Source organism: Macrosteles quadrilineatus, unplaced genomic scaffold (genome assembly GCF_028750875.1).
Source record: "Macrosteles quadrilineatus isolate MER2022 unplaced genomic scaffold, UCM_ALF_1.0 Scaffold_3__2_contigs__length_128488019, whole genome shotgun sequence".
Classification (NCBI taxonomy): Eukaryota; Metazoa; Arthropoda; class Insecta; order Hemiptera; family Cicadellidae; genus Macrosteles; species Macrosteles quadrilineatus.
The window spans coordinates 11,234,275-11,261,698 of record NW_026542596.1 but is presented as its reverse complement, the minus strand read 5'-3'; the positions used below and the strand labels follow the sequence as shown (position 1 = coordinate 11,261,698).

At 35.6% G+C, this 27,424-nt stretch overlaps 2 protein-coding genes across 2 annotated transcripts in view; one reads left to right on the top strand and one right to left on the bottom strand.

Moving 5' to 3' along the window:
- Positions 1–14,004, top strand: part of LOC128990214 (solute carrier organic anion transporter family member 74D-like) — a 56,244-nt gene extending 42,240 nt beyond the window's left edge. The window contains exons 7-9 of the mRNA XM_054412507.1: positions 1,061–1,189; positions 7,607–7,764; positions 9,867–14,004. Of these exons, the coding sequence (XP_054268482.1) occupies positions 1,061–1,189; positions 7,607–7,761 (284 nt within the window). The 3' untranslated portion in view covers positions 7,762–7,764; positions 9,867–14,004. The remainder of the gene's footprint in view (positions 1–1,060; positions 1,190–7,606; positions 7,765–9,866) is intronic.
- Positions 14,005–16,931: 2,927 nt separating this feature from the next.
- LOC128990588 (uncharacterized) lies at positions 16,932–25,839 on the bottom strand. The gene is made up of 3 exons (XM_054413029.1): positions 25,769–25,839; positions 20,750–21,206; positions 16,932–17,038 (listed from the first exon to the last, which is right to left on the bottom strand). Exons 1-3 carry the CDS (start codon positions 25,821–25,823, stop codon positions 17,023–17,025), a joined length of 528 nt encoding a protein of 175 aa, XP_054269004.1. The 5' UTR covers positions 25,824–25,839; the 3' UTR covers positions 16,932–17,022.
- Positions 25,840–27,424: the final 1,585 nt, after the last annotated feature.

Genomic DNA, 27,424 nt, shown 5'->3' with positions numbered 1-27,424 from the left:
ACATTTTATTTGTAAAACAATTACATGTCTTCTTAAAACTGAGTTGAAGGAAGAGCCTCAAAGAGCAAGAGCAATAATGTCCCAGCTATTTAACCTTTCAGAGGGCGCATTAGTTTTTAAGACGGAAGAGGGCAGTGCGCCCTCCGGGTGCCGGAGGTTACTTCCGGGTCAATAAAAACAAACATTTATGAAGTAAAATTTTATTTTAGTACACAAATTAAGTTTTATTTTTAATTTTAAACATCAAAAATATGTTTATTGAACTCTTAATTGTACAATAATTTAATTTAGATTTTATAAATATAAAATTAAACTATTATTCTATAAAATTTTCTAACATAAAAGTATATGAAGAAATCTTTTACAAGAATATATTCAAGAAGTTAATTTAAATTTTACCACAATGTCCTATAATGTGGTTTTAATTGATAACACTCTCAATACCCGATGTTTTAAGTAATTTAAGATAATGGGTATCTTAATACTAAATGGCTCTGTACATACGTTGTTCGTGAATCTCCCTTTCAGCATGGCTAAGAGTGTTGCAATTCGAAATTTAACTTCTTCTGTAATCTTGTAAAAACTATATATTTACTAAATAATGACATGAATCGTAAAAAAATAATTATTTACAGTAATAGTTTACACGCTATAATCAACGCTCACACTAAACTAGAGGTCGCATCACGGAAGTTGCCTCCAGGCTGTACGAGAATCGGCAGAGCGCACATGGAAGTTACTTCCAGCCTCTTACAAAACTGAACAAAACTAACAAATATAAAATAGTAGGGGTGAGTTTTGACCTTCACTCTATTCCAGGAATGAGGCGCGTGAGGTACAGTGACACTCACACTGCCGACACCACTCAAAATAATATAATCGCGAAAAATAAAACATCCCTGGAGGTTACTTCCGTGATGCGACCTCTGGAAGGTAAAAAGTCAGACATCAACCTTGATGAACCAATTTTAGTTACAACAACCCCCAAAATATTAAAATCTACTAATTCCTCCACTTGTAATAATCCATTTAAAGGTTTTGATCAAGAAGTTTTTCACAGGTAACGTGCCTTGCCCTATCATCTACGGAGCGTTGGTGGACTCTGCCTGTTTACTATGGGACACAGTGTGTGGCAAACAAGGTGCTTGTAGACTCTACGACACAAAGATGTTCCGATTGTTCTTTCATGGTAAGTAGAAATTGGACATGAACCCATTGTGAAAAGAGACAAACGTTTTACAAGTACTTAGTAAAATAAACATGTTTGGACAGACTTAACAACTTATCTGTATTATAATCCCTCAGATAATAAATATTGATGTCCAAGATTGCAGTGTTGTCACACTTTTTAGGCTGTTCAACAAATCTAAACTGTATTAGAGATTTCTTATGTCTTGGAGTCTTGGATCTATATCTTGGAGTGCCATTGTTATCTATATAAAGCTCAAATACCACTGATTCACTCATCACAAAATCTCAGAAACCTTAAGACCTAGGAACCTGAAACTTGGCAGGCATCTTCCTGTTGGGTAGTAGACGCTCACTAAGAAAGAATTTTACCCTCCGACCTCTGGGCTCTGCCCCAGTGGCTCTGGAGTTTCCCATGTTAACCTTATGAGTATTCATATTTAAATGGAACTAGCTGTACCCGCGGGCTTTGCCCCGCTTAACTTCATAAGTATTCGCATGGCTCAATCACGTCCTGGTTGAAGTTCGTTCGCTACGCTCACTCACCTTCAGGTTGGAAATCGTTCGCTGCGCTCACATGTTTTCAGGTTAGCTCGTTCGCTACGCTTACTCGCCTCCAGGTTGATGTTCGTTCGCTACGCTCACTCACCTTTTGGTTGCAAATTAGCAGTTGTCATTAATTGTTTGCTAAAGGTTTTTATGTTTTAATATTTAACATTGGAGAATTTAAACGTTGTTGACTGCACAGGTGTGCTGCGATTGGGGTTTAATACATTTGGACTTATTAAAAAGTAAAATAGTTCTCTGTGCTGCACTCTGTAGTAACACTGTGCCACTATTTCAAATCATGACTAATGCTAATACAGAATGTTGTGATTATTCAAACCTACAAAACAGTTGGTGAAAGTAAACATCTGCTTTTAAATTATATTTATTTGTAAACATTGTAGATCAAAAAGTCTGACATTGGCCCACTTAAAACCCTCTGGGGCAGAGCCCTTTTGACGGATCTGCACCAAACTTCACTCGAACCATCCTTGAAAGATGCTTAATAATGCCTGAAAGTTTCATTACAATCTGTCGAGCGGTTTCGGAGTCCATAACGTATATACACACACACACACACACATACATACATACATAGTTCCTCTTTTATAGATATAGATTAATGAATCTTAACAGCTGTTTCAATTAAACAAGTTGGTCCTGTTCTATGATGTTCAATAGCATTAAAGTTACAAGGATTACCAACAGGGTGCAGCACTATTATTTCTTTTACATTTATGACAACAGCTAATTTGCAACCAAAAGGTGAGTGAGCGTAGCGAACGAACTTCAACCTGGAGGCGAGTTAGCGTAGCGAACGAGCTAACCTGAAGGCAAGTGAGCGCAGCGAACGAGCTCTAACCTAAAAAAAAGTGAGTGAGCGTAGCGAACGAACTTCAACCAGGACGTCAGGACTCAATAACGTCTTGATTGAAGTTCGTTTGCTACGCTCACTCACCTTTTGGTTGGAGCTCGTTCGTTGTGCTCACTCGCCTCCATGTTAAAGTTCTTTCAACATGGCTCAGTCACATTTGGTTGAAATTTTAAAACTTTTTTTTTAACACATGTTATTGTATACTACAGTTTAATCAAAACATTTTCCTCCAATGCTAATGTAAAGGCAATTTTTTAAATTTTTTAAATTACTAAATAAGGGTTGGATGGATTATAAATTTCCTTACATAAAACCTTCTCCTGGCACTAAGGAACACAACGAAAAAAGAATCATCCAATTCTGTGCTCTCGTTCTCGAGTTATAAATACCATCAAAAAAGGGATTAATTTTTAATGATATAGAAAATTAAATTGATAGCTGAAAAGTTTAGTATGAAATAAATCAAATTTACCAAATTTCACTAAACTTTATCCATAAACAAGAAAACAGTTTATTTTTTCTCCATAAAAATAGCATGGGAATTTTAAATTTACACCTTTTTGGAATCTTCTCCGTTATTGTTAGGCATACAACAATGCTTCAATGTACTAAATTGTTCCTTTTTGAAAACCCTATGCAACAGTTTGGAAATAAATTGCAAAATTTTATGATATTAGGGTCAAAAATGGGAAAAACCAATTTTTACCCCATAAAATTCTGTTTCCATAGTCCGATCATGCTGGTTCGGGAACTCATTCAAATAAATGTTAGTTCAAAAGTTTTACCAAATTTAATCAAAATTGGATTATTTTTGCTTGACTTATCAGGCTAACGGACACATATATACTTACTTACTGCCGTGGCTCCTGGTACCCAAGGAGTTACTTTGCCTCGCCAACACACTGCCTCCAGATTCCACGATCCATTGCTTCCTCCTCTCTTCTTCCCATTCTTTTAAGATCTCTTTTCACTTGATCTCTACACCTCAACTTGGGCCTTCCAGGAGGTCTTCTACCCTCAGGGTTGTTGGTTAGGGTGCTTTTCACTAAGGAGCCCTCTTCCATTCTTAACACATGGCCCGCCCACCTCAATCTTCTACTTCTCACCTCAGCCACAATATCCAGATCCCTGTACAACTCTTTCAAAACCCTGTTGTGCTTTACTCTTCATTCTTTATTTTTAAAGGTTGGTCCAAAGATTTTTTTAGAATCTTGTTTTCGAACACCATAAGTAGTTTTTCTGTTCTCTTGTTTAGCACCCAATTCTTTGAGCCATATAGTAAGACTGATCTTATTATGGTTTTTTATATACAGATTTTAGTTATATGTGAAAGTAGGCGAGAACTTAACAATATTTGTGGCATGCCGATAAACTTTTATGTGCTGCATTTAATCTTTGTTGAATTTCAAAGTCTTCTTGATTATTGTTCGTCAGCATTATAGTCCAGGACCTGACTAGGGTTCTGTGTGCATGTCGTGTATAGAGAATTTTGCTTTTGCATTTCAATATAGGTGTCTTAGGAAGTGTTTTCCACTCGGGTGTCAAGTTCGCACCTGGTACGTTTTCGAGCTATGACGTCATAAAGATGGCGGCTCGGCAATTTTTAAATGCGTATATTTCGCAAACCGTTTAACGGATCGGTATGATTCTTTTTTTGTTTGAAAGATATTTTTACAAACTATCTTTTTTGTATTTACACATTTGTTGTAAACTTAATATTCACCGCACAATATTGAAAAACGTCGTTTTTATTGTTATTATATTTATATTAATAATTAATATTATCCCACAATATTAATAAATGTACATTTAATTGTTATTTTTATTTTACTTTTGCTAATAACTTTTTGACAAATAGTAGGTTAACAACAAAGGTGTAAATACAAAAATGATAGGCTTAAAAAACATCTTACAAACAAAAAAAGAATCATCCCGGTTCTTTAAACAATATGCGAAATATACGCATTTAAAGAATTGTTCCAGCCGCAATATTTTCCGGACTTTCTGACATGTTAAGTGTTTGTTAACGGTTTATTTAATCTCTTGGCTTTAATTTTAGTTTCAAACATTAATTGTTTGGTATCGTTGGAAAGGGCATAAAATTATCTACAACTTTTGTAATGGGTAGTTATTTCATTCTATAAGCGTTTAACAAGTTATGAGGTAAATTTCAAAAACAATGACATTAAAAACCACGTTTTTTAATATTGTGAGATAAATATTAAGTTGACAACAAAAGTGTAAATACAAAAAACATTTCCTGTAAAATTATCTTTCAAACAAAAAAAGAATCACCCCGATCCGTTAAACGGTATGCGAAATATACGCATTTAAAAATTGCCCAAGCCGCCATTTTGATGACGTCATAGCTCGAAAACGAAACAGGCGCGGACTTGACACCCGAGTGGAAAACACTTCCTAAGACACCTATATTGAAATGCAAAAGCAAAATTCTCTATACACGACATGCACACAGAACCCTAGTCATGTCCAGGACTAAATCTTTCCCGGACCGTACACCACTTTCAGTGTTTTTTTACGGTTTATTCAATCTCTTTGCTTTATTTTTAGGTCCAATCACATATTGTTTGGTATCATTGGAAAGGGTATAGAATTATCTGAAACTTTTGCCACGGGTGGTATTTGATTTTATCAGTGGTTAAGAAATTATAAGCAAAACAATAAATATAATAACAATAAAAACGACGTTTTTCAATATTGTGCGGTGAATATTAAGTTTACAACAAATGTGTAAATACAAAAAAGATAGTTTGTAAAAATATCTTTCAAACAAAAAAAGAATCATACCGATCCGTTAAACGGTTTGCGAAATATACGCATTTAAAAATTGCCGAGCCGCCATCTTTATGACGTCATAGCTCGAAAACGTACCAGGTGCGAACTTGACACCCGAGTGGAAAACACTTCCTAAGACACCTATATTGAAATGCAAAAGCAAAATTCTCTATACACGACATGCACACAGAACCCTAGTCAGGTCCTGGACTATTACTCCTAGGTAAGAGAAGTTGTTTACTTTATAAAATTTGTGTCCCATAGTAATTCCAGCTTCTAGTTTTTGTATTTCTTGTAGAGAATCTTCCAAAGCTATGTTGAATAGCAATGGGGACAAACCATCTCCTTGTCTTACACCTGTATCAAAATTCTCTGAGACTTCTCCATTGACTTTAACCTTAGATCCTGATACAGTTGATTTTGATAGGCTTATTAACTTTTTGAATATTCCATACTTTACCATTACTTTCCAGAGTTTTCTCCTAGTGATCGAGTTGTATGCTTTGGAGAAGTCAATGAAAAGGAAGAGAAAGGATTTATTGAATTCATAATATTTGGCAATTGCCTCTTTCAGTATAAACATTTGGTCAGTGGTTGATCTTCCTCTCGTAAAGCCAGCTTGATGGTCTCCTATGATATTTGATGTATATTCCTCTAGTCTTTTTTGTAAAATCTTTTACAGTACTTTGTAGGTGCCGTTGAGGAGGGAAATGCCTCTGTAGTTGGTGAAGTCCTTTTTGTCTCCTTTCTTGTGAATAGGAATGATGACTGCTTCCTTCCACTCATTTGGAATCAATTCGTTGTCCCAAATATCAATGATCAGTTTGTGGATCTCCCTTGCCAGTTCTGTGCCTCCTGCTTTGATTACTTGCGATGGAATAGAGTCCTCCCCTGGGGCTTTATTGTTTTTTAATTCCTTGATTGACGTTTCTACTTCTTAAATTGTTGGGTATGTTACAATTGGATCTACATTCTGGTACACTTCCTCCTATTCTTCTTCTTGTTCAGACTGTCTTACATTCAAAAGATCTTTGAACTGTTCCTGCCATACTTGTAGTCCTTCCTTGATCTGTACCACCGGTTGTCCTAATTTGTTTTTAATCCCATATGGCATTGGACTGTATCCCTTTCTAAAAAAACTTATTGATCGGTAGAAGTCTCTACTGTTGTTTGCTGTCCTGTCCTGTTCAGCTTTCTCTAAGATTTCTTTTGTTGCTAACGGACACATATATTTATATACACTAGAGGTCCAGTGGTCGAAAACTCAACCAAAAATGTGTAATGTACAGACTTCTCAATTTTCACCCCACACTGTAAATAAAAGATGTGATTGAAATTTCTTCCATTTGTTTTGATTTTCCGTTTATGTTTTGTTGTTATTTTGTCACCAGCATGGCAACCCATAAGGCCCATGTCAAATAAATTTAATTCATTTGTTGTGCTTATTTGTGAGCCTATTTTAATTTATAAAGGGATTCCGCACACCTACAGGAAAATGAAAGTATCTTTCTAACATTAGCCATAGATTTTCCCTACGATGCACACGAGCTGAGAAAAAAAGTTTTAAAGAAACATGCTTGCCTATTAACATATAGATAAATAAATTTAAATGAATGGTGTTTTTTATCTCTGGGTTCTTTAAAAAAATTAATATCTATCGGTCCCTGATCCAGTTCTTACCATGAGAACAATGGTAATAGCATAGAATAAATAAACACCAGAGAAGAGCAGGGGCGGCCTAAACTTCGTGGGATATTTATTCGGGCTGCCCGAGTTAGTTGGGCGGCCCGAGTTCAGAGTGCGCTAGCGTAGTCTTCGCGTCGGTAATGCAGTTATGCAATACACAGTACGTTGTTGACGTCTACAGCAACGATGCGCTCGGCTCGTAGACCGTAAGTGTGCGCTAATGTTTTGGTATAATAAAACTAACATTTAAAATAAACTATTCATTTATTACGCATTAAATTTTATAAATGTTATTATTTGACTTTATAAATGAAATTGTGATGAATGGATTGCAATAAAGAAACTATTGCGGTGGTTTTGAATGTGAATGAAAACTAATGACTTATAATATACGTGGATTACGTTTATATTACTTCATCTATGGTAATAGCTTATTCCCTTTATGGGAAATTCGCTAAAAGCGATTATATAGTGTGCTTTCCAGAAAACAATTAATTGAAAATATTTTTCACACAGGTACAACTGGGGCTCTAATGTTGTGTGCGTTCTTTGTTGACATCATCGTCTGGTACAAAGCTGGCAGCATCAACTTCGTAGACGAGCAGACGACTGCTCAGGATGAAGAACTCAACCCTATGACGGGGAAGTCAAGATCGGAAACGAGCGTTTGATTAGTAAGTTTTAATTGATCATTCTATTTTATCAGACAGTAACAGTTTTTACTTGTTAATTATTTAAAGCTGAATATGAATGCAGAGTGAGTGAAAGAATAATGAATTTTGAATCACCTTCTGATTCTTAGGCAAGCAGTGTAAACAATATTTTTTGTTAATACTTTTAATACTTTTCATTGAAATGGCCACCATCCATGTTCTACGACCCTCTCTCTGTGAATGGTCCAGTATTGTGTAATATCTCTTACTATCTCGGTGTGGCGTTACTTTACATCAGTGCAGGAAAGCAAACCCTTTTCTCTGTACCGTATACCTGGAATAAAGAGGCACCTGGCATTATCCAACCACAGGAAATTGTTTTGGCACACAGCATACCTCACAGTTTGTCAACTTCTCACACCTGCATCTCTCTGCCAACCTTCACACTATGAGGGCAATTTAAACAGAGACCTGGGGCTCAGTATACAGACGTGTAACACTTTATCTTAACTTATATCATATCTACTTACTGTTCATAATTTTTCTACGCCTTTATGATAATGGTTCAAAAGTAAAACCACCACCTCGTTCAATTTAAGACAAAGGAACTTAAACCCATGAATAGGTTTTGACAATGGAGAAGCAGACAACGGCTCAGGATGAAGAACTCAAATCTATAACGTAAAAGACAAAATCGGAAACAAGCAAATGTAGAAATGATAAATTTAACAATTTTGAAATTATTGCAATCGTGTTATTGCAATGACCCTGACTACACAGCAGCTTTAATAGTGCAGTAGAAATAATTAAAAATATAGCTTAAGGTGGATCTAATTGCAACACAAATGATTTTTGCTGTGAATGGTAGGTAGTATGCATCTAATCAACATACTAAAAATATACATCCGTACTGTGGCGCAATATATGTTTTTTGGCCGCCATCTTGAAAAAAGTTTTAAAATTTTAATATTTGTAAAAATAACTTTTTGGGTATCAAATTATAGGAAATTTAATGCTGAAAAATGTTATAATAGTGGTTATAAGCACTATTTAGAAATACGATCGTAGTACAAAATACCCCCGCTGCAGCAAACCTGCAGACTAAACGAATTTTCATTTGTCTTAATTGATTTTCAATTAAATTTAGTAATTCAGTTTAAAAAATCTTTGTACAACTGATTTGATAGATTAATGATGGCAAATATGTGCTTGCATAGCTTTGAGACCAAAATTATGAAAATCGGTTCGGTACTTATACCGAACCGCCCATCCGTTCAGCCAAACGAACTCGAAAAAAACAAATTTAACTCACGTAAGTAATGTACAGGGAGGCAGTTTGTGCATAACTCAAAATATACGTCAACATGAGCGCTGATGCTTAATAGCTAATCTATGGTGCGTCCATAGCTTTAGTTTAAAGCCGGATTTACACTATGTAGCAAAACCTGCTATATAACTTTTGCTATATAACATTGCTTGATAACTTTTGCTGTATGAAAAAATTACAAACAATTTTAGTGATTCTGGTGCTCGTGCTATATGTTATATGTAGCACAACCTCATTCGCATTCCGTATCGAAATGTGCGCTGAAGAGACATTGTTCGTGGCAGCTATCGTGGTGATCTTGGAAGTCAGACAGGAGCGAAGATTTTAGCAAGTTTTAGATTTGACCGCTTTTTGCTTCGAGAAATAAGTACAGTATAGCAGATTTATTACGGGACCTTAATGATGATGAATACGCTGACAATCCATAATTAAAACGCTAAATAAGGCGACGGTAGCTTCAAAAACGTTTTACGTATGATCACAACGCCGGTTGTCCACAGGACAGTTCAATTAAGCTTATAATATCATCCCGATCCTAGGCACTGTCACTTTCTGTTTCCAGTCCTTCCATTATAAACAAAGATTGCTGAGCAAAACCGTTCGCAACCAGGAGGCTACAACTGTGAACTGTGTGCATTAAATGCTACATATAGCAGATGCTAGACGAAAAATATATGTATATCATTGCTACATATGGCAATGTTAGATGTAGCATGTATTTCTTTTGATATTTACCGACTTTTGATATTTACCGACTTTTGATATTTACTTCTGATGCCTTAATTGTTTCTTCCAGAAGCATCAAGTCCCTAGGGACATCAGTTACCAAGTTCAGGGAGAGTGCCATGCTACCTCACAACCCTAGGGCATCATAGTTCCTCCCTCACTACCCACCATTACTCTGCAGCCCCATTCCTCTTAGGAGGGTTCAAGGGTCATCTCAACCTTCAACCTTCAGGAGTCTCCAGTCATCAGTGAACTGCGGACTTTAATCTTTTAACAAAGGCTTTAAGGAAAACTTGTAAAGTTTACATTATAAGTTGATTAATTCAAAATGAATTGAGGAATAGTTTCTTGAGGAACTAGGCTTTTTTGTATTTGATGTATATTTTATTTTTATACGTTTTTTGCAAAAAATTATTCACCAAGTTTTAAAAACTAGTGTTGATACATTTTAATGATAAAGAATGTAATTTCTTTAATTTTTAATGATAGATTTTTAGCAATGAGTGTTTAAAATTATTAAACATGATATATTTTATCTTATTAAATTAGATTTCAAGATGTTAGTGAAAAGTTGTTTGAAACGCTTTATGGAAGAACAGTTTTCTGTTTTAGCCAAGTGTGCTTTTATTTTAAGCATTTACCTCATTGTGTTTTACCAGTTTGACAGTTAACTTTTCTAAAATAAACTGTAACAATTAATTCTAAATGATAAACTAAGGTAATGAAAGGACTTGATATTAGTTATTTAGGTTATAGCCATTTTATAAATGTGTCAAAACCGCCCAATTAGGGACTTATATAGCTGTATTTAACTATAAACACACCACTTTATATGCAAGGTTAAAACAAGGTTAAAATCATTAACAAGTGTGGTTATTACCAAAATACAATTAAAATTATTAAAAACCTGAACAATTTATTCTTTCCAAAAGGATTGCCCCTGCACATCAGTAGGTGGATTTATTACTCGTCATACTGCAGCATAAACAGCTGTTTTCCAATACAGGCATTGAGGGTCTAAACTAGGTAGCTCTTTTTCTCCCTAGGAGAAAAACTCTGCTTGAGTCATTAGCAGTACATTTTGCTCACTCGTTACCTTTGTATCAAAAGTATCAGTTGTAATTCTGGATTTCAATAGATTGTGGTTCATTCTGTGTTATTGTCGACTGAGTTCAAAGCTGTTTACATTGAATCTAAGAATGGATGACTCGAGAAAACAGTTTATTTCTCTGAAATCCCAAGAAATTCAAGAAAAATATTGATATATCAATAGTTTGACATATTACTCGTCATACTGCAGCATAAACAGCTGTTTTCCAATACAGGCATTGAGGGTCTAAACTAGGTAGCTCTTTTTCTCCCTAGGAGAAAAACTCTGCTTGAGTCATTAGCAGTACATTTTGCTCACTCGTTACCTTTGTATCAAAAGTATCAGTTGTAATTCTGGATTTCAATAGATTGTGGTTCATTCTGTGTTATTGTCGACTGAGTTCAAAGCTGTTTACATTGAATCTAAGAATGGATGACTCGAGAAAACAGTTTATTTCTCTGAAATCCCAAGAAATTCAAGAAAAATATTGATACATTAATAGTTTGACATATTGATAATTGATAGTATAATGGATACAAACACAATCACAATATACAAAAGGATACAATACCTTACTAAACAGCAGCTTGTTAACAATAGCAAAATTGAAAACAAGATACAAGTCACATTGGGAGCATATCTTTATATACAAATTATTTTGTTTTTGTAAATTAGTTTGCTTAAATAATGGTGCAGTATGACGTAAAATATAGTTCACCACACAAACTAAAAGTGTCTTTTCAACCATCTTTCATTTTCCGAGGGTTAAACTTGTGCTTGTGTCGGGAAGAGTCACTTAGCATCATAGTGATGAAATGTACTAAATAAACTATGAATAAATAGGCCTATACAATTTTTACTCTTTTATGATATTATTGTTGCCTGAGAAAAGGCTTAAAAACCCCTATTATCATGATGGCCTTTGAGTCAAGTATTTTTACATCTAGTACTGAGAAATTACTGATTTGATACAAATATTTTTATACTTTTATAAAACATAGCATTTTTTAATAATGTTTGACTAATGTTTAACAGATGTCAACATCCCAAAACTGTGTTAATGTTTTTAAACATGAGAGTACAAACTATATGGCATAAAAACCAAGCATAGATTTAAGTATAAGACTGTATTTTTTATTTACCGAGCAATTTTCTTACATAAAATGTTACTTATGTTGTTGAATCTGTCAAGCATTGAACAGATGGAATTAGATATTTATGAATGTTGTGGCTTTAAATCTGGAGGAATATGGTGCATTAAAGGCAAATTTTGTAGACAAATTGTTGAAATAATTCTAGTAAAATATGTAAATTTTCTACATATATATATATTTTAGTAGATTTAATGTTTTTTGTAGATTTGTACAAAGTTTAAGGCCTAAATGATTGTAATTTATTTGTAGATAAAGTATTCTTATAGAATCTCAACTATGGAAACAAAAAGAACATTTTTAGTGTGTTTGTTACATGTTTTTACAGTAGATCTTTTAAGGGCTATAAGATATTATCATAGGTAAATAATTGCTAACCACGTTGGTTTGTACCATACCTATACCATGGTACCTTGGTTTTATAAATTAGTAGAAAAGTTTCTTATACTGAATAACCAAACTCACCTAGAAGACTTTATAGACATCACATTTTCAAAGATATATTTTTAGCTAAATTATAATATAAGTTCAATTAAGCTATAGAATTCACGTTATGTGTCATTCACAATACATCTGCTTGTATGATATTTAAAATACAGCGGAGTCTTGCTAATCAGAACTTGTGAGGCCTGAACCTTTTTGGCTAAGTCATTTTTCCAATTTTTTTTTTTTTGTGGCATTACATTGACATGAACATAGATGGCAGCAACAATACTCTACTATAACCCATCTGGTGCACATAAGTAAGACTGACCCTTGTAAGATGACTTCAAGCCTTGCATTCTAACATCAGATTATAGAGAAAAAACATTGGGAAAAACATTGGGAAAAACATTGGGAAACCTAGAGGCCATCTACACATTCCACTTACCTACATGTTCATACTAGCAGGACTCTTCTTTATGCAATTGTTAAAACTTTTAAAATAAAATGAAAACTAAATTTAGACAGTATTTAGTGACTAGATTTGTATAATAAAACATGTAAATACATTAGGTTGATTATTGCACCATGGAATCTATGAGCTGATCTAACATCACTGAGATGTTAAGTATCGTCCAATGTTCTGGGCTGTGTCTTTTGATAAGTTAATTTTATATTTGTTAAATGAATATTTTTAGGTTTGAGTTTTGTCCTAATTTAGTGCATGTTAAACAAGTAAATAGTGATTATTTATGTCGAACATTTGTGTTCTTTTACAAGTTTTACTGTTTTTATTGTTTAGTTTATGTCAGCTAAATTGATTGTTAAAGGGCATTTTAGACTACAACGTTTATGTTATATTTGTTATTTTAGATAATTTGTATGAAATTTACTGTTGTTCATGTTCTTTTTTGCTTTGGATTTTATTTTTTGAAGATCTTTAAACTCTCAAAGCCTAAGGACTATATGCAGTCCTGATTCTTTTATTCTGCTTATTACACGATATTGATATTTCACTGAGGCCGATATTTTAATAGGATTAGAAATGTCGACTAAACTAAAAAATGTTTATCACAAGTTAATGTTCTTAAAGTTGTTAACAGCTTCTTTTTATGAGAAACTCAGTCAATTATTACGTGCTTGCAACTTCTATTGCAACAACATAAAACATAAAATATAAACTTATTCAACAACAATTTATATACAACAATTTCAATATATAAAACTTAAACCAGAATTTTATAACTGAAAAATTAGATAGTTAATTTTAAAATCAAATGTAAAACCTTACTGTTCTTAAAAACAAATATACCAAACTGTATCTAAGCCTTTCTTAGGATTTTTTGGACAATGTACTGTAACAAATTTACTACTATCAAATAGTTAAGTAGGTTAGGAGAGATAATTAAATTGACAATATCAGTGATTGAATATCAACATCACAAACATTTATAATCTTTATACAACTTTGTTATTTTTTACAAGCTATTTTCCTTTCCTTGCGCTGTAATTGTCCTAATAAAAAAATTTTCTATACAATTTTACATGGTGTACCCAGATTGTTAGTACCTTTTTTAGTAGAACCTCGCAGATATGTAAGATTTAATGTTTAAAGTTTATTGTTGTGATGGTAAGTTTATATTAATTATTTAATTGATAATCGCAGATATGTACTATCTATCATTGGTAGGTTGAACACAAGTTTCACAACATTTCTTGATCTGGAATCTGATCCAGTCTTCAGGTGGGAAGAACTCGTTAATAGTGATTACATGATGAAGATTGGCCCTGGATAAAATAATTTTGTAGAGTTGTACCATGGATGCTTAACTAAACAAAACTATTAAAAATTAATTTTTTTAATGGTACATTTTAAACATGGCGTTCATCTAACTTTTCCATAAGGCTAACCTCCTAAGAGGGCCCCGGTCTGGTTGGAACACACTAGCTCCCGGTAAAGAGAGGGTCCGAGTTTAATAGTTTAAATTAATGTTCAAAATGTTTGATTTTACACATTTCTTACCTTAACTCTTCAGACATATTCGTGAATTATTAGCTTTTATGTTATAACTGTAAAATTTGAAAAAAATTGGATAACAAGGGGTCTTATAGGGCTAGCCCCCCTAGCCCATATTGATCTAAAACGCATGATTTAAAATGTTGTGATCGTTTAGTAACTGAGACTACTAGATAAAGTGTTGTCTTGACGATTTAAAGACCTGCAGCTTAAATACACAGGCAGGCAGCGGAGTCACGGGGAGAGGTATTTCTTCTTCCATTTCATTTCTTGGACTAATGACTTAGATTTCTTGAGTTGAAAAAATCGTAATTACACAAACATAACTTTTTATCAATTCATTTAAGATGTAAAGAAGTAGACTAGTGTTTTGTAGAATAGAATCTGCCTTTATACATTGAATATATTGATTGTGGATAGCATCTTTTATGTCTCATCAATTAACAGTGTGAAAACCAAGAGTAAAAATAGAATTTGTTCAGTAACACAACCGCTGGACAGCACTTTAGCTAAGTTCTATTTGAACACAAACTGACCACAGATTAATATTTACAGCTGGTCCATAATAGAATACCTACCCTGGCATTCTGCTAACCAAAGTCATATGATATTCATCCTACATGCTGACTGCACAGAAGAAACACCTGGTAGAACATCTTATAATTCCTTCGGCGTTTCTTCCAATGTTCAAATAAATAAATGAATAGTTGAGATAGGTTTATGAATGGGAAGGAGTTGGGCCAACTGATGTCACCAGCCTTGTACTGTATTGCTGTATGAATGCAAAACATTCCTGGGCAGATACAGATGTTATCTGACTTCCTGTACCTCAGTTGGATCCCCAGACGTGTAGAAACATTATTTTAGAAGGACCGTTTCAAAATAATTTCTATTAAGTGTAGGCTACTTGGTACATTCTATTTTTCATGTGAATAATACATAAGTAGCCCTACTCTTGTACATCTCAAGACTAGTGCAGTTTTTTACTATGGGGATAAACCTCTCATTCCCATGTTAAAGCTGTTAGAGAGCTTGCTGATGTATAATACTCATTTTAGTCAAATCCACTGACTTTTTACGTAAGAAAATTTAAAAGGAAAACTTACTGTATACTATAGCATCTTTTATGTCTCACCAGTTACAGCGTTACTTAAAACTACGGTAGAAATGAAATGCTGACAGAAGCACACTTCGTGTCTCATTGCACTGGCTGCAGATGATCTATGTAGTATGTTATATAGTATTACTGCACCTAGAAATGCCTGTAAAGTGTGAGGGTGAAATTTTTTAAATAGTTGTTACTTGTCTTATTTTTTGAACAACATAGGCACCATAATCTATATCCATATATAAATCCCAAAGTACCCATGAACTTTTGAGAAGACTACAAGTCACATCCCCATAAACCATACACTTACAAAAAAAAAAAAAAAAAAAAAACACAAAAAAGACAAAAAACCTTATACTTAGCCTGTGCTTTCTACCAAATATGTACTTCTAATCTGATTATTTACTTGAAAGAAGTCAATTAACATTAGAACAACTTAGAAGTAAGTACCACATGGATTCTTTAGCTTTTATATTTATTTATTTACGACATTGCCTTCATTTTGACGTAGCCTTACCAACGTACTGCAATGTATAAGAATTCCATAATCAAATATCACCTCTTATCTTTCCTTTACTTCAGGTTTCAATGAATGGTTATGTTGTGTCAAATTTGTTACCGGTACTGACAGGAAACGGTTTATATCAGTTTTGATTCGGTTCTTTACCAAAGGACGTAGAACGCTCTGTTGTATCCATTGGAGATTTTTTTAAACACATTAAGCCCTTTAGGTTCATTATCTCCTAAACACATGCTAAAAAGAACTCTATTATCATGTTGATGAAAAACTAAGCACGATCCAAAATGGATTGTAGCTCACTTAGCTAGGTACGCTATAAAAGCAGAAGTTGGCCGTCTCCGGTCCACAGAGCATTAAATAAAAAGTGCTCTGTGGACTAAATGAGAAGTGCGCTTCTTATTTAGTGTTCTGTGCTGTGGTCAAACTGTCATACTACACAATAGTCCGTAATCCTTTTAATCTGACTAAGTAGGAATTTCCCTTGAACCTTTGCCATGACTTTATACAAGGCATATGGACCCACGCTAACAAAGGAAGAATTGACGTGCTAGACCCATTTTTTACACATTCAGTTTTTGTGACTTTGTCAAGGGTGCGCTATGTGAAAACTATGTCTATGTAAAAACAATTTAAGAATGATTTGAGAAGAATTAACTGCGAATGCATTGCATGGGTCGGCTAGGAAATGAATAAATCATCAAACTATTGAATTTTATGTTCACCTAAAAAAAAAAAATTTCTTACGAGAAAATGACAGGTAAAAGGTACTCGAGTTATTACAAACTAAATACAATTCTGGAAGGTAGAAACAAATGCTGCCAAACTCAAAAGTTGTTACAAAAAATTTAATTACAATAAATAAAGTTTTGAGTTTCAACCAGCTTTGTAGATGAGTTTCATTCAATCGTATTTCAAAGCTATCTCCCCCTGTATCTGAAACAGAATAAAAATGTTAAGCATTATTAGCACTGGACTCTTTTACTATGAAAAATACAAGAGGTGCAAAGTAAACTTTCAGTTTCCACGTTCAACTTGTTACCAGTTTCATTATCACCAATGTAGTTAAATTGTATATTTGACTATGACACAATGAGCCGCTGCTGTTAATGGTTATGTCACTTTTCACCCGAGTCTCTTCCCGCCCGATATTACCATAGACTAACCAGCCACAGGTAGACTCTCATCCCATTCTGTAAACCACGACAGGTATTATTTGTCGTGGCCCTTGCCTTAATCTATATATATAAAAGGCAAAGCCCTCACTGACTGACTGACTGACTGACTCACTCACTCATCACTAATTCTCCCACTTCCCATTTACCTAGGAGGCTGAAATTTGGTACACTGATTCTTTAGGCATTAATTAGGAAAACTAAGTGGTTTTTATTCTGATCGGACTCTCGGGCTCCGCCCCAGTGGCTCTGGAGTTTCCCATGTTAACCTAATGAGTACTCATATTTAAATGGAATAAATGAATCTTAACAGCTGTTTCAATTAAACAAGTTGATTCTGTTCTATGATGTTCAATAGCGTTAAAGTTACAAGGATTACCAACAGAGTGCAGCACTATTATTTTTTTTAATATTTGACAACAGCTAATTTTAAACCAAAAGGCAAGTGAGCAAAGCGAACGAGCCCCAACTTAAAGGTGAGTGAGCGTAGCGAACGAACTTCAACCAGGACGTGTGAGCGCACCGAACGTGCTCCAACCTAAAGGTGAGTGAGCGTAGCGAACGAACTTCAACCAGGACGTGATTGAGCCATGCGAACGAGCTCACATATGAAGTTAAACGGGACAAAGCCCGTGGATATAGCTAGTCCATACATACATAGTACATAGTGTAAACAAATTGTAAACAAAACACGACCTCTACAGTGTACCGGACAGAACTAACAATAAAATTGGCTTCAGCTATTCCATAAAGATGAGAAATCTACCAAGGGAGTATGTTTTATCTTCTAAGATATTGCTGTGCCCGTGCTTTGAAACGGGAAGAGGACGTGAAAGAGAAGAATTAGTTCTTTACATCTATTGTATAAAATAGTTAGGCCTACACAACCACAAGGTATATTCAGAAAATTTACTGAAACACCTGGTTTAAAACTACTTGAGCTTCACTCGAAATAGTATATTTTTCATCATTAGGACGTTAACGACGTTTTTCTACCCGAGCTGACGTTTTACGGTACAGGCGAAGTCGAGGTCGGAAAATGAACGAGGGTTGAAAAGACCCTTTTTGCCCGTGTGATGAACAACATTTTTCTTCATAGATTGCACAATTGATTAACAAACTAATAAAGAAAACGAAGACACTTTTTATGTTAAGGATAACCTCAACCACTTCTAGCTAAAAATCCAACTGTAGGCCTACATATTTTTGGTCGAGTTTTCGACCACTGGACGACCTCTAGTTATTATTATTTAACAATTAAAACATAGGCTATAAACATTAACTTATATAAACAGGGATAAACTTATTGAAATGCAAATTTCAAGGTGAAGAATTGCGTGGTTCACGGTTGAGAAGATGACCAACCTTCTTGAACATGAACTCATGAACAGAGAGTTGTATTGTACAAGTAGCCTAGGCGGTAGTTAAGGTAGTTAACATGGAATAACCACTGGAGCAACTTTATCATTTGTACTTACGACTTTAATCGCGTGTTTTGTACTCAGCACAGCTTAAAAATTTATTTATCAACGGCAATGCACCAATTCACATAAAGATCACGATTATTTTCTGTTCGAGCGATTAATTATTAACGGTTATTTAGTGCTAGTGTCAAATTTGAAGTCAAATGGCCGCATCCTGATCGGAAATTATGTCGGTCCAAGATGTCATTTTGTCTTTAGGCTTACAATTAGTGACAAAGGAAGGACGACATTAGATAGTAAGACGACCATAGTTTAAACAATACCCCCGCCGCAGCAAACCTGCCGACTAAGCTAATTTCCATATGTCTGAATTGAATTTCAATTAGGCCTAAATATATTTAAAAAAACATTAGGCTAGTTTTAACGTGTTCTTAGGTTTGCCGCTACAAGGAAACTAATAAAGTGTGTTTTTTGGTAAAATATTAATAGTTTAGTATAAAATAAATAAATTTGCCAAGTTTGATCAAAATATATCCATAAACAAGCAAACTGCAACATTTTACAATATTCTCCATAAGAATAACATGGGAATTTTAAATTTACAACTTTTTTAATTTTCTCCGTTACCAATAACCGTACAAAAGTACTTTTATATACTAAATTATTTGTTTTTTTAAGCTCTTTAAAAAGGTCTAAAGAGAAATTGGGAAATTTTGTGTTTTGAGGGTCAAAAGTGAGAAAAACCTATTTTTACCCCATAAAAGCCCCCGCAAAGCCCCGTTCCCATGGTCCGATCATGCTGGTTTGCGAACTCATTCAAGTTTATCCCGCCTTACACCTTTAAACCAAATTTCATCAAAATCGGACAAAAATTACTCAAGTTATCGCGTTCACGGACACATATATATATAAATCTATACAGGGTGTTTTTTTAAAAACTTGCATCTTTATTTATGTAAAAACCGCAATAGATAGAAATATGCAGTTTGCGGGAATCATCTATTGACGTAGGGGGACCAATTGTTTTGAATTCAACGTTACATTCACATTCCCCCCCTTTCCCCCCCTGCCCCCAACTTATTTTTTTTAAATAGCAAGGCACCCCTTGTGACATATTAAATAAAAGAGCATGAAAAAAGAAAATGTTTGATGAAAAAAAATTGAAAATCGGTTCATAAATTTGTGAGATATTCCCCCCCTCACCCCCCCGGAACTTATTTTTTTTTAATAGCAAAGTACCCCTTGTGACATATCAAATGAAAGAGCATGAAAAAAGAAAAATTTTGGTGAAATTTATTTTTCATTTGATATGTCACAAGGGCGGGTACCTTGCTATTAAAAAACAAGTTATGGGTAGGGGAAAAGGGGGGTGATTATCTCACAAATTCATGAGCCGATTTTAAATTTTTTTTCACCAAAAATTTTCTTTTTTCATGCTCTTTCATTTGATATGTCACAAGGGGTACTTTAATATTAAAAAAAAATAAGTTCCGGGGGGGTGAGGGGGGGAATATCTCACAAATTTATGAACCGATTTTCAATTTTTTTTCATCAAACATTTTCTTTTTTTATGCTCTTTTATTTGATATGTCACAAGGGGTACCTTGCTATTTAAAAAAAATAAGTTGGGGGCAGGGGGGGAAAGGGGGGGAATGTGAATGTAACGTTGAATTCAAAACAATTGTTCCCCCTACGTCAATAGATGATTCCCGCAAACTGCATATTTGTATCTATTGCGGTTTTTACATAAATAAAGATGCAAGTTTTTAAAAAAACACCCTGAATATATATATATCTATATATATCTATATATATATATATATATATACATATATAAAAATTTGAACGAATGGTGTTTTTGGCCTCTGGGGACATCAAAATGAAAAAGTAAATCGGTCCCGGGCCTAGGTCTTACCATGCCACCTACGGTAATAGCTACTTCCCTATAGGGAAATTCGCTAAATAGCTACTTCCCTATAGGGAAATTCGCTAAAATGACTGATATTGAAAAGCACAAGAATTTCTACTCTATTAATCTGACCACCTACCCTCCAACTCCTCCCGCGCTGGCTGACGAGCTGGCCTGACTCTGTGATTGGCTGAAGGACGCTCCGAACGGTCCAATGGGAGTGTTCAGCCCGAAGGCCTGACTGGAGGCCGAGCTCTGCGCCTGGGAGTTAGACTGAGACTGAGACTGACCTCCTGGATAGCCTCCATATCCTTGCTGAGGATAACCTCCTCCACACCCACCAGGGCAACCTCCTCCGTACCCTGGCTTGTGCTTGTGTTTGTGGCCTCCATAGCCACCACCAGGGTAGCCACCGTATCCGCCACCTGGATATCCACCATAGCCTCCTCCGTAGCCTCCACCATAGCCGCCCCCATAGCCACCCCCGTAGCCTCCTCCTGGGTACCCTCCATATCCGCCACCTGGATATCCTCCGTAGGCTTTCCCGTAAGGTGATTTAGCGGCCGCCCTTACTGAGCGTAGCCTGGTCCGACCACCTGCACAAAGTGTATATTAGAGTAGTTGATCTTCCGCGATATATTGAAATTTAATGAATAAACGCAGAAGGGTTGACCCTTCTGTTGTGTTCTCCTAGCCGCCGAATTCGGCAGAGAACACTTGTCATACACCCTTCCGATCCGACTCCGATCATACTGCGGTACGACTGTCGGAGAGGGGAATGGTACTTAACTTTGAACGCGGTTGTTTACACCTCTCCGACACGCGTCACGTCATACTCCGATCCTACTCCGATTTTGACTCCGATCACGCACCGACACTGCAGTCTATTCGTTTGTCGGATGCAGGATGGGTTGTTTCTTAAAAATCACCTTTATTCTTAAGATTTAAGAATAATGGTTTAAGATAAATATATGCCGATGCTTTATGTGAAATCTGTGCGTGTATACCTTCAATTTGAGACCTCGATCATGAAAATCGGACGGGTAGAAGAGCCAATCGACTTCGAGAGAGAAGACCCAATGTGCTTAATATATAAGATGGGCACTTAAGTAAACCACCTAAATTTCTTTCTATACAGAATGAACCCAATTTCTTCGTTTTCCACTGCCCTTCAGAGATGTCTGACTTTCTTCCTCTTCATCTAGACAAACGACCATCATGGCTGAATCCCGAAGTCCAAAGTTTTTGAACATGTTTACCACCTTCTGCACGTAGTTTACAAATCAGACTGGCAAGTGTTGATCGACCGTTGGAGGAAATCTGAGATGGGTCGGAATCGTGTATGACATGTGTGTTCACCCCCTCCGATCCCGCACCGATCCTTCTGGAATCCCGCAAATCGGATCGTAGTAGGATCGGAAGAGGGGACACACTTGTCATACACCCTTCCGATCCGACTCCGATCATACTGCGGTACGACTGTCGGAGAGGGGAATGGTACATAACTTTGAACGCGGTTGTTTACACCTCTCCGACACGCGTCACGTCATACTCCGATCCTACTCCGATTTTGACTCCGATCACGCACCGACACTGCAGTCTATTCGTTTGTCGGTTGCAGGACGGGTAGTTTCTTTAAAATAACCTTTATTCTTAAGGTTTAGGAACAATGGTTTAAGATAAATATATGCCGATGCTTGATTTGAAATCTGTGCGTGCATACCTTCAATTCGAGACCTCAATCATGAAAATCGGACGGGTAGAAGAGCTAAACGAACTCGAGAGAGAAAAACCTATAATATATATAATGGGCACTTCTGCTTTCCTTCCATGCAGAACGGACCCAAATTCTCCGTTTTCCACTGCCCTCCAGAGATGTCTGACTTTCTTCCTCTTCGTCTAGACATACCGCCACCATGGCTAAATCCTGAATACCAAAGTTTTGGAACATACAGTATTTATCACCTTCTGCACGTAGTTTACGTTTACGAATCAACTGGCGAGTGTTGATCTACCCGGTGGAGGAAATCGGAGATGGGTCGCCGGTTCGGAAGCGTGTATGACATGTGTGTTCACCCCCTCCGATCCCGCACCGATCCTTCTGGAATCCCGCAAATCGGATCGTAGTAGGATCGGAAGGGTGTATGACAAGTGTGTCCCCGCCTAAAGAGAAAACAATAAAAGTCATGACCCAGCCCTAACAAGCCTTTTCAGGCGTTCTGGTCGGTATATTTGATTTTATTGTTCTGGACCTGTCAGTTTCCTCAACAATATTAGCTGCGACACACATTCTTTAAACCTTTCATACAAATTAAATATTGCTAGTGTCGTTACTTCAAGACAATCCCAAAACATATTAATTATGCGGGAAAATTTTCATGTTCTAAATTTTTAAACATGAGGGGAATTCTATTGTGGGGATGGTATAGTTAAGAAATTTAATAAGATGAAAAAATCTTAATCCTGCGGCGGGCTGTGAGACCAGCGATATTAAACAGTAGTAGTTGTAGTATATCGATGAGCGAAGTCAGTCCCGCACGCCGCAGCGACAAAGACGTTCTCATGGAATATGTTTGGTATCATTTACCGAGGTAATGAATTGCAACGGTCCTCAGTCGTGAGAGTGACTTTGTGTTACAACTATTATTGGTTTAATTATTTCATTTTAGTTCTGTAAAATTCAATTAATCCAACTTCAAACTGTGACAACTAATTAGGTCCAACGTTTCCAAAACCAAATAAGCATTTGAGTATGAACATTTTTTTACCTATAAAAGGCACAACTAGGGAGCAAATATCACAGCTACTGTATTTATAAACCCTTTTTACAAAATTTCCTTTGTAAACATTAAACAGCCAACAGCTTATTGCCTTGTTACCTCATTACCATGTCTTCATCTTTTACCCAATAAGGGATTGATGGCGTCAGAATTTCAAAATACAAAATACATTTAAAAACAACTGATTCGAGTTCATCAACTTATTAATAAATACAGCTAAAAAGGGGCGGGGAACTAAGGAAACCTTCCCCTTAAACCCCATAAACTTTGAAAACTGACCATAATAACTTTCAGTATTAGAAAATACAGTACATTAATATACAGTAGGTATATTATCAAATACTTATTTGCCTGCCTTATGAATGTATGTACTTTATGCGTTACTGATTATACGAATAGGCCCTACATGATTTTTCTGTTCTATTAAGCTTAAACTTTACTTTCAATTAGATATTAAATTTATTTATATTTTAAACTTTTATATGTTTGGGTTCTACCCCCCTGGCATTAAAGTTACCATATTAACATTAAACGAACTATTTTATAAATCGGTTTCTATAAAAATGGTAAGAAAACTAAAATGTTTAAATTTATTTGCTTACACAATACAAACTCTTTTTACACTTTACATTGCCATATAGCTGACGAAACAATAAAAGAGTTTTTTCAAAGCTACTTGGTAATTTGTTTATTGTACATTGATTATTAGACTACAGTAAATTATTTGTTATACAAGCTGTTTTAGATTATTTTAAAGGATTTTCCTGTTTTATAATTTGCAAAACATGTGTCAAACTTCTAATAACTTAGTTTACATTGTCGGATGGATATCTGTAGACAAAGGCAGACATTCTATCAAACGTTACATTTATCAGGCCTGGCTAATGAACATAATGGCCAGTAACAGAGTTGTCATATAATTAATTCAAAACGCGTTGCCTTAAACTTAGTCATCTTTGCCAAATACGCACTCGTCGTGTCGACGTCGACTAGTCTGACCTATCCTTTGAGGAGTTTTATACAGATGGAGGATCCGCGGCTATAATAGGTGGTCTTCCAACTACCAGATAACCATTATCACCCAATTCACCGCTCTCAGTGATCTGCCGCGGCGGTAATTTCGCCGTCGCCGCCGTTCGAGCAGTAGTCTATAGACTTAAATGGAAGCTTACACACTGGGCAGCAGAAACGCCGTTAGCGGCAGCTGTGCAGCCGTCCACTGCCACTGCGGCGGGCGGTGTTTTTGCCGCTCTTGTCTACGCAGTGGCGTTCGTGACCAAATGGGCGTTTACACATTTGGCGGTTGTCTACCGTCGCCGCTGATCAGTCGTATTTCCCAGTTGCTCCAAGTCAGAGGTCTTTGAAAATCTGCCTTTTAATTTGTATCTTGTTGTTAAGTTTGTGAGTTGTTTATAACATGTATTTATTGTTTTAAGTGTTTGTGGCTGACGAGTGTGAGAAAATGAGTAAGTTTATAGACAATGAGTTGTTAATATCATTTGTAGAACAGAGGCCAGTTTTGTGGGACAAAACCCTCGACATATTTAAGGATTGAGATGCAACAAGGAATGCGTGGAAGGAAGTGTGTATTAGGGGAAATTAGAAAAAATGTGCAAAATACAATTTTCTGAACACTCAAGAAACAGAGAAGTCACAACACATTAAGCGATGAAGAACTACAAGAATTGTTTTGGCTACTGATCATACGTGGTGGTAATTTTGCCGCTCGATGTTTGGCGGTATTTTTGCCGCTGAATGTGTAAGCTCGACTTTTTTCGAGGCGGCAACGGCAGTTTCGCCACCGCGGCAAAAACCGCCAAGTGTGTAACCAGCGTAACTCGGGTGGTAAAACTATTTATAAGTAATCCTCGACAGTAAAAATAGATTCATTTTAAAATGTGAACCACCCGGGGAGGACTTAAAACGAATTTAAATGGCAAGAAATGGCGGAGTCTCAATTTGGATTCCATGTATGGATGGATGGGAACTTGTGTCAAAATTAAATTTGTATTAATGTATAAAAGCATTCTTCTGTCCATATTAAACGTTTGTTGGTTAATAAAAAACCAATCACGACAGATTGTTAATATAGTAATGTACAGAACGCTCCCAAATCAAATAGTCCGTGCAATGGCTGATTCATTGCAGTATTCTTTTTATATGTACAAAAATGTAAAACTTAATGTGCATAAAGTACTTCGTAGGATTAATAATTTAAAATTTTAATTGAAATTTTAGCTATGGTTGCATCAATAAAGCACTGGTTTGGTTTAATTTATATACGGACCAATGGTCCAACGGTCCAAGGGTACATTTCCTTTTATTGTGAGAGTATTTAAAACATTATATCAAACAATGGCCTATTCTGTACTACCTACCCTCAGCCAGCGCCAGCCACACACAACACAGCACCAACACTACACCAACCCTCATGATGTTACTGATAGTTTGTCGGTGAGGTTCGCTTTTATAATTCTCCCTCTACTCCTGTTCTTCTACCGGTTTTGTCGGACAGTCCATCTGCAATGATGCTAATTGTCGGTCGAGTTCGCTTTCAAGGACCCACGTGAGGTCAGAATCGTTGATCGCGGCGCAAAACGATGAAATCGTCCAGGCAGTTTTAGACTACAATGTTATTCGAGTTATGTAACAGCGGTCTATTACAAGCTTTGTTTTATCAGTTTTTAATGTGGAGATTTCTGTTCAAACGGATTTTTTGAGAGTTTCAAATTGTTTGTTTAGTGGTTAGAAGGGATAGGATATGAAGTCGGTTTACAATCAGGACTTAACTTATTTTAAGACATTTTTATTCATAGTGTCTACTATGTTGTTCCATTTTGAAATTGCCTGGTTTCGAAACGTTAAAATAAAAACTTGCCGTAACCTTTGATTTAATTAGGTATTGATTGAAGTGTAATGAAGGTAGTAAATGAACTGATACTTAATAAACGTGAATTAAATGATAATTGGAATTTAACTTCCACGATTATGTAGGTTTCAAGTTTCCATAATATTAATTGTTATTGTTATTGTTTTATTACTGGTTAATTCTTTATCTTCGATGTTAAAATGGCGGGTGTTTTTGAGGCAAAAAATACAAAGGTTGAGCGTTGAATGCGTGACGTAAAATGTACTAAGAACATTTTATTCGTAACAACAGTTTTCAAAGTGTAATACAGTAATGCTTGGTTCATAAATTGATTAAAATATAAATATTGTTTAGTTTAATAGCAATTTTATAGTTTATAAAACAATCTGTATTTTTTATGAATATTGACTTAGCCAATGCATTAACGTAAATCTGGCCAAATAAATTACTTGTGACTTAATCAAGGTAATATGGCCTTACATTCGAACTGTTAAATACTCCAATGTACATTTCTACGACAAATTACTTTGGATGAAAACTAATCCTCTCTACACTTTAAACACAAAGGAAAATTTTGCTTGAAAATGAACTAGGAAACAGACATTCAAATTACAATGATGTCTCCTTGATTAGAACATCACTTACTGTTCCCGGTTGGCGGGATTCCCTCCAAATGTAAAGCCTTCGCGCCAATATGACGCACCTCTTGCAAGGTTATCGTTTGTTTGGCTGAATAATTAGATGCCCATGGTAACTCATGTATAAGACCAAGTCTTGTTTACAGAAGCAAGTAGCAGCAGTATTCATAGAAGTAGCCTTCCAATGGGGAATCCCACTGCTTTGAGTCATGCACTACCGCCTTCTAAAAATTATGTTGGGAGAAGAGGGATTTGTAAATTATTTTGTCCCCGATTAAAGTGTGCTCTACGTTATATTAGAAAACTTTTTTCAAAAGGTCGTACTTCAACTAGCCAGTTGTAATCTTAATTGTGTTAAACGATTTCTGTGTGATATCGGCCTAAAAAAAAATAACTTAAGGTAACACAGTAGTCCCTATCCCGTCCATGTTAATTTCACCATTTTTAGGTACACCTAACTTCTTTAAAAATTATCCTAGCAACCTGAGATTTTTATACATTGTCTTTCACACCTTTTTCAACGATAA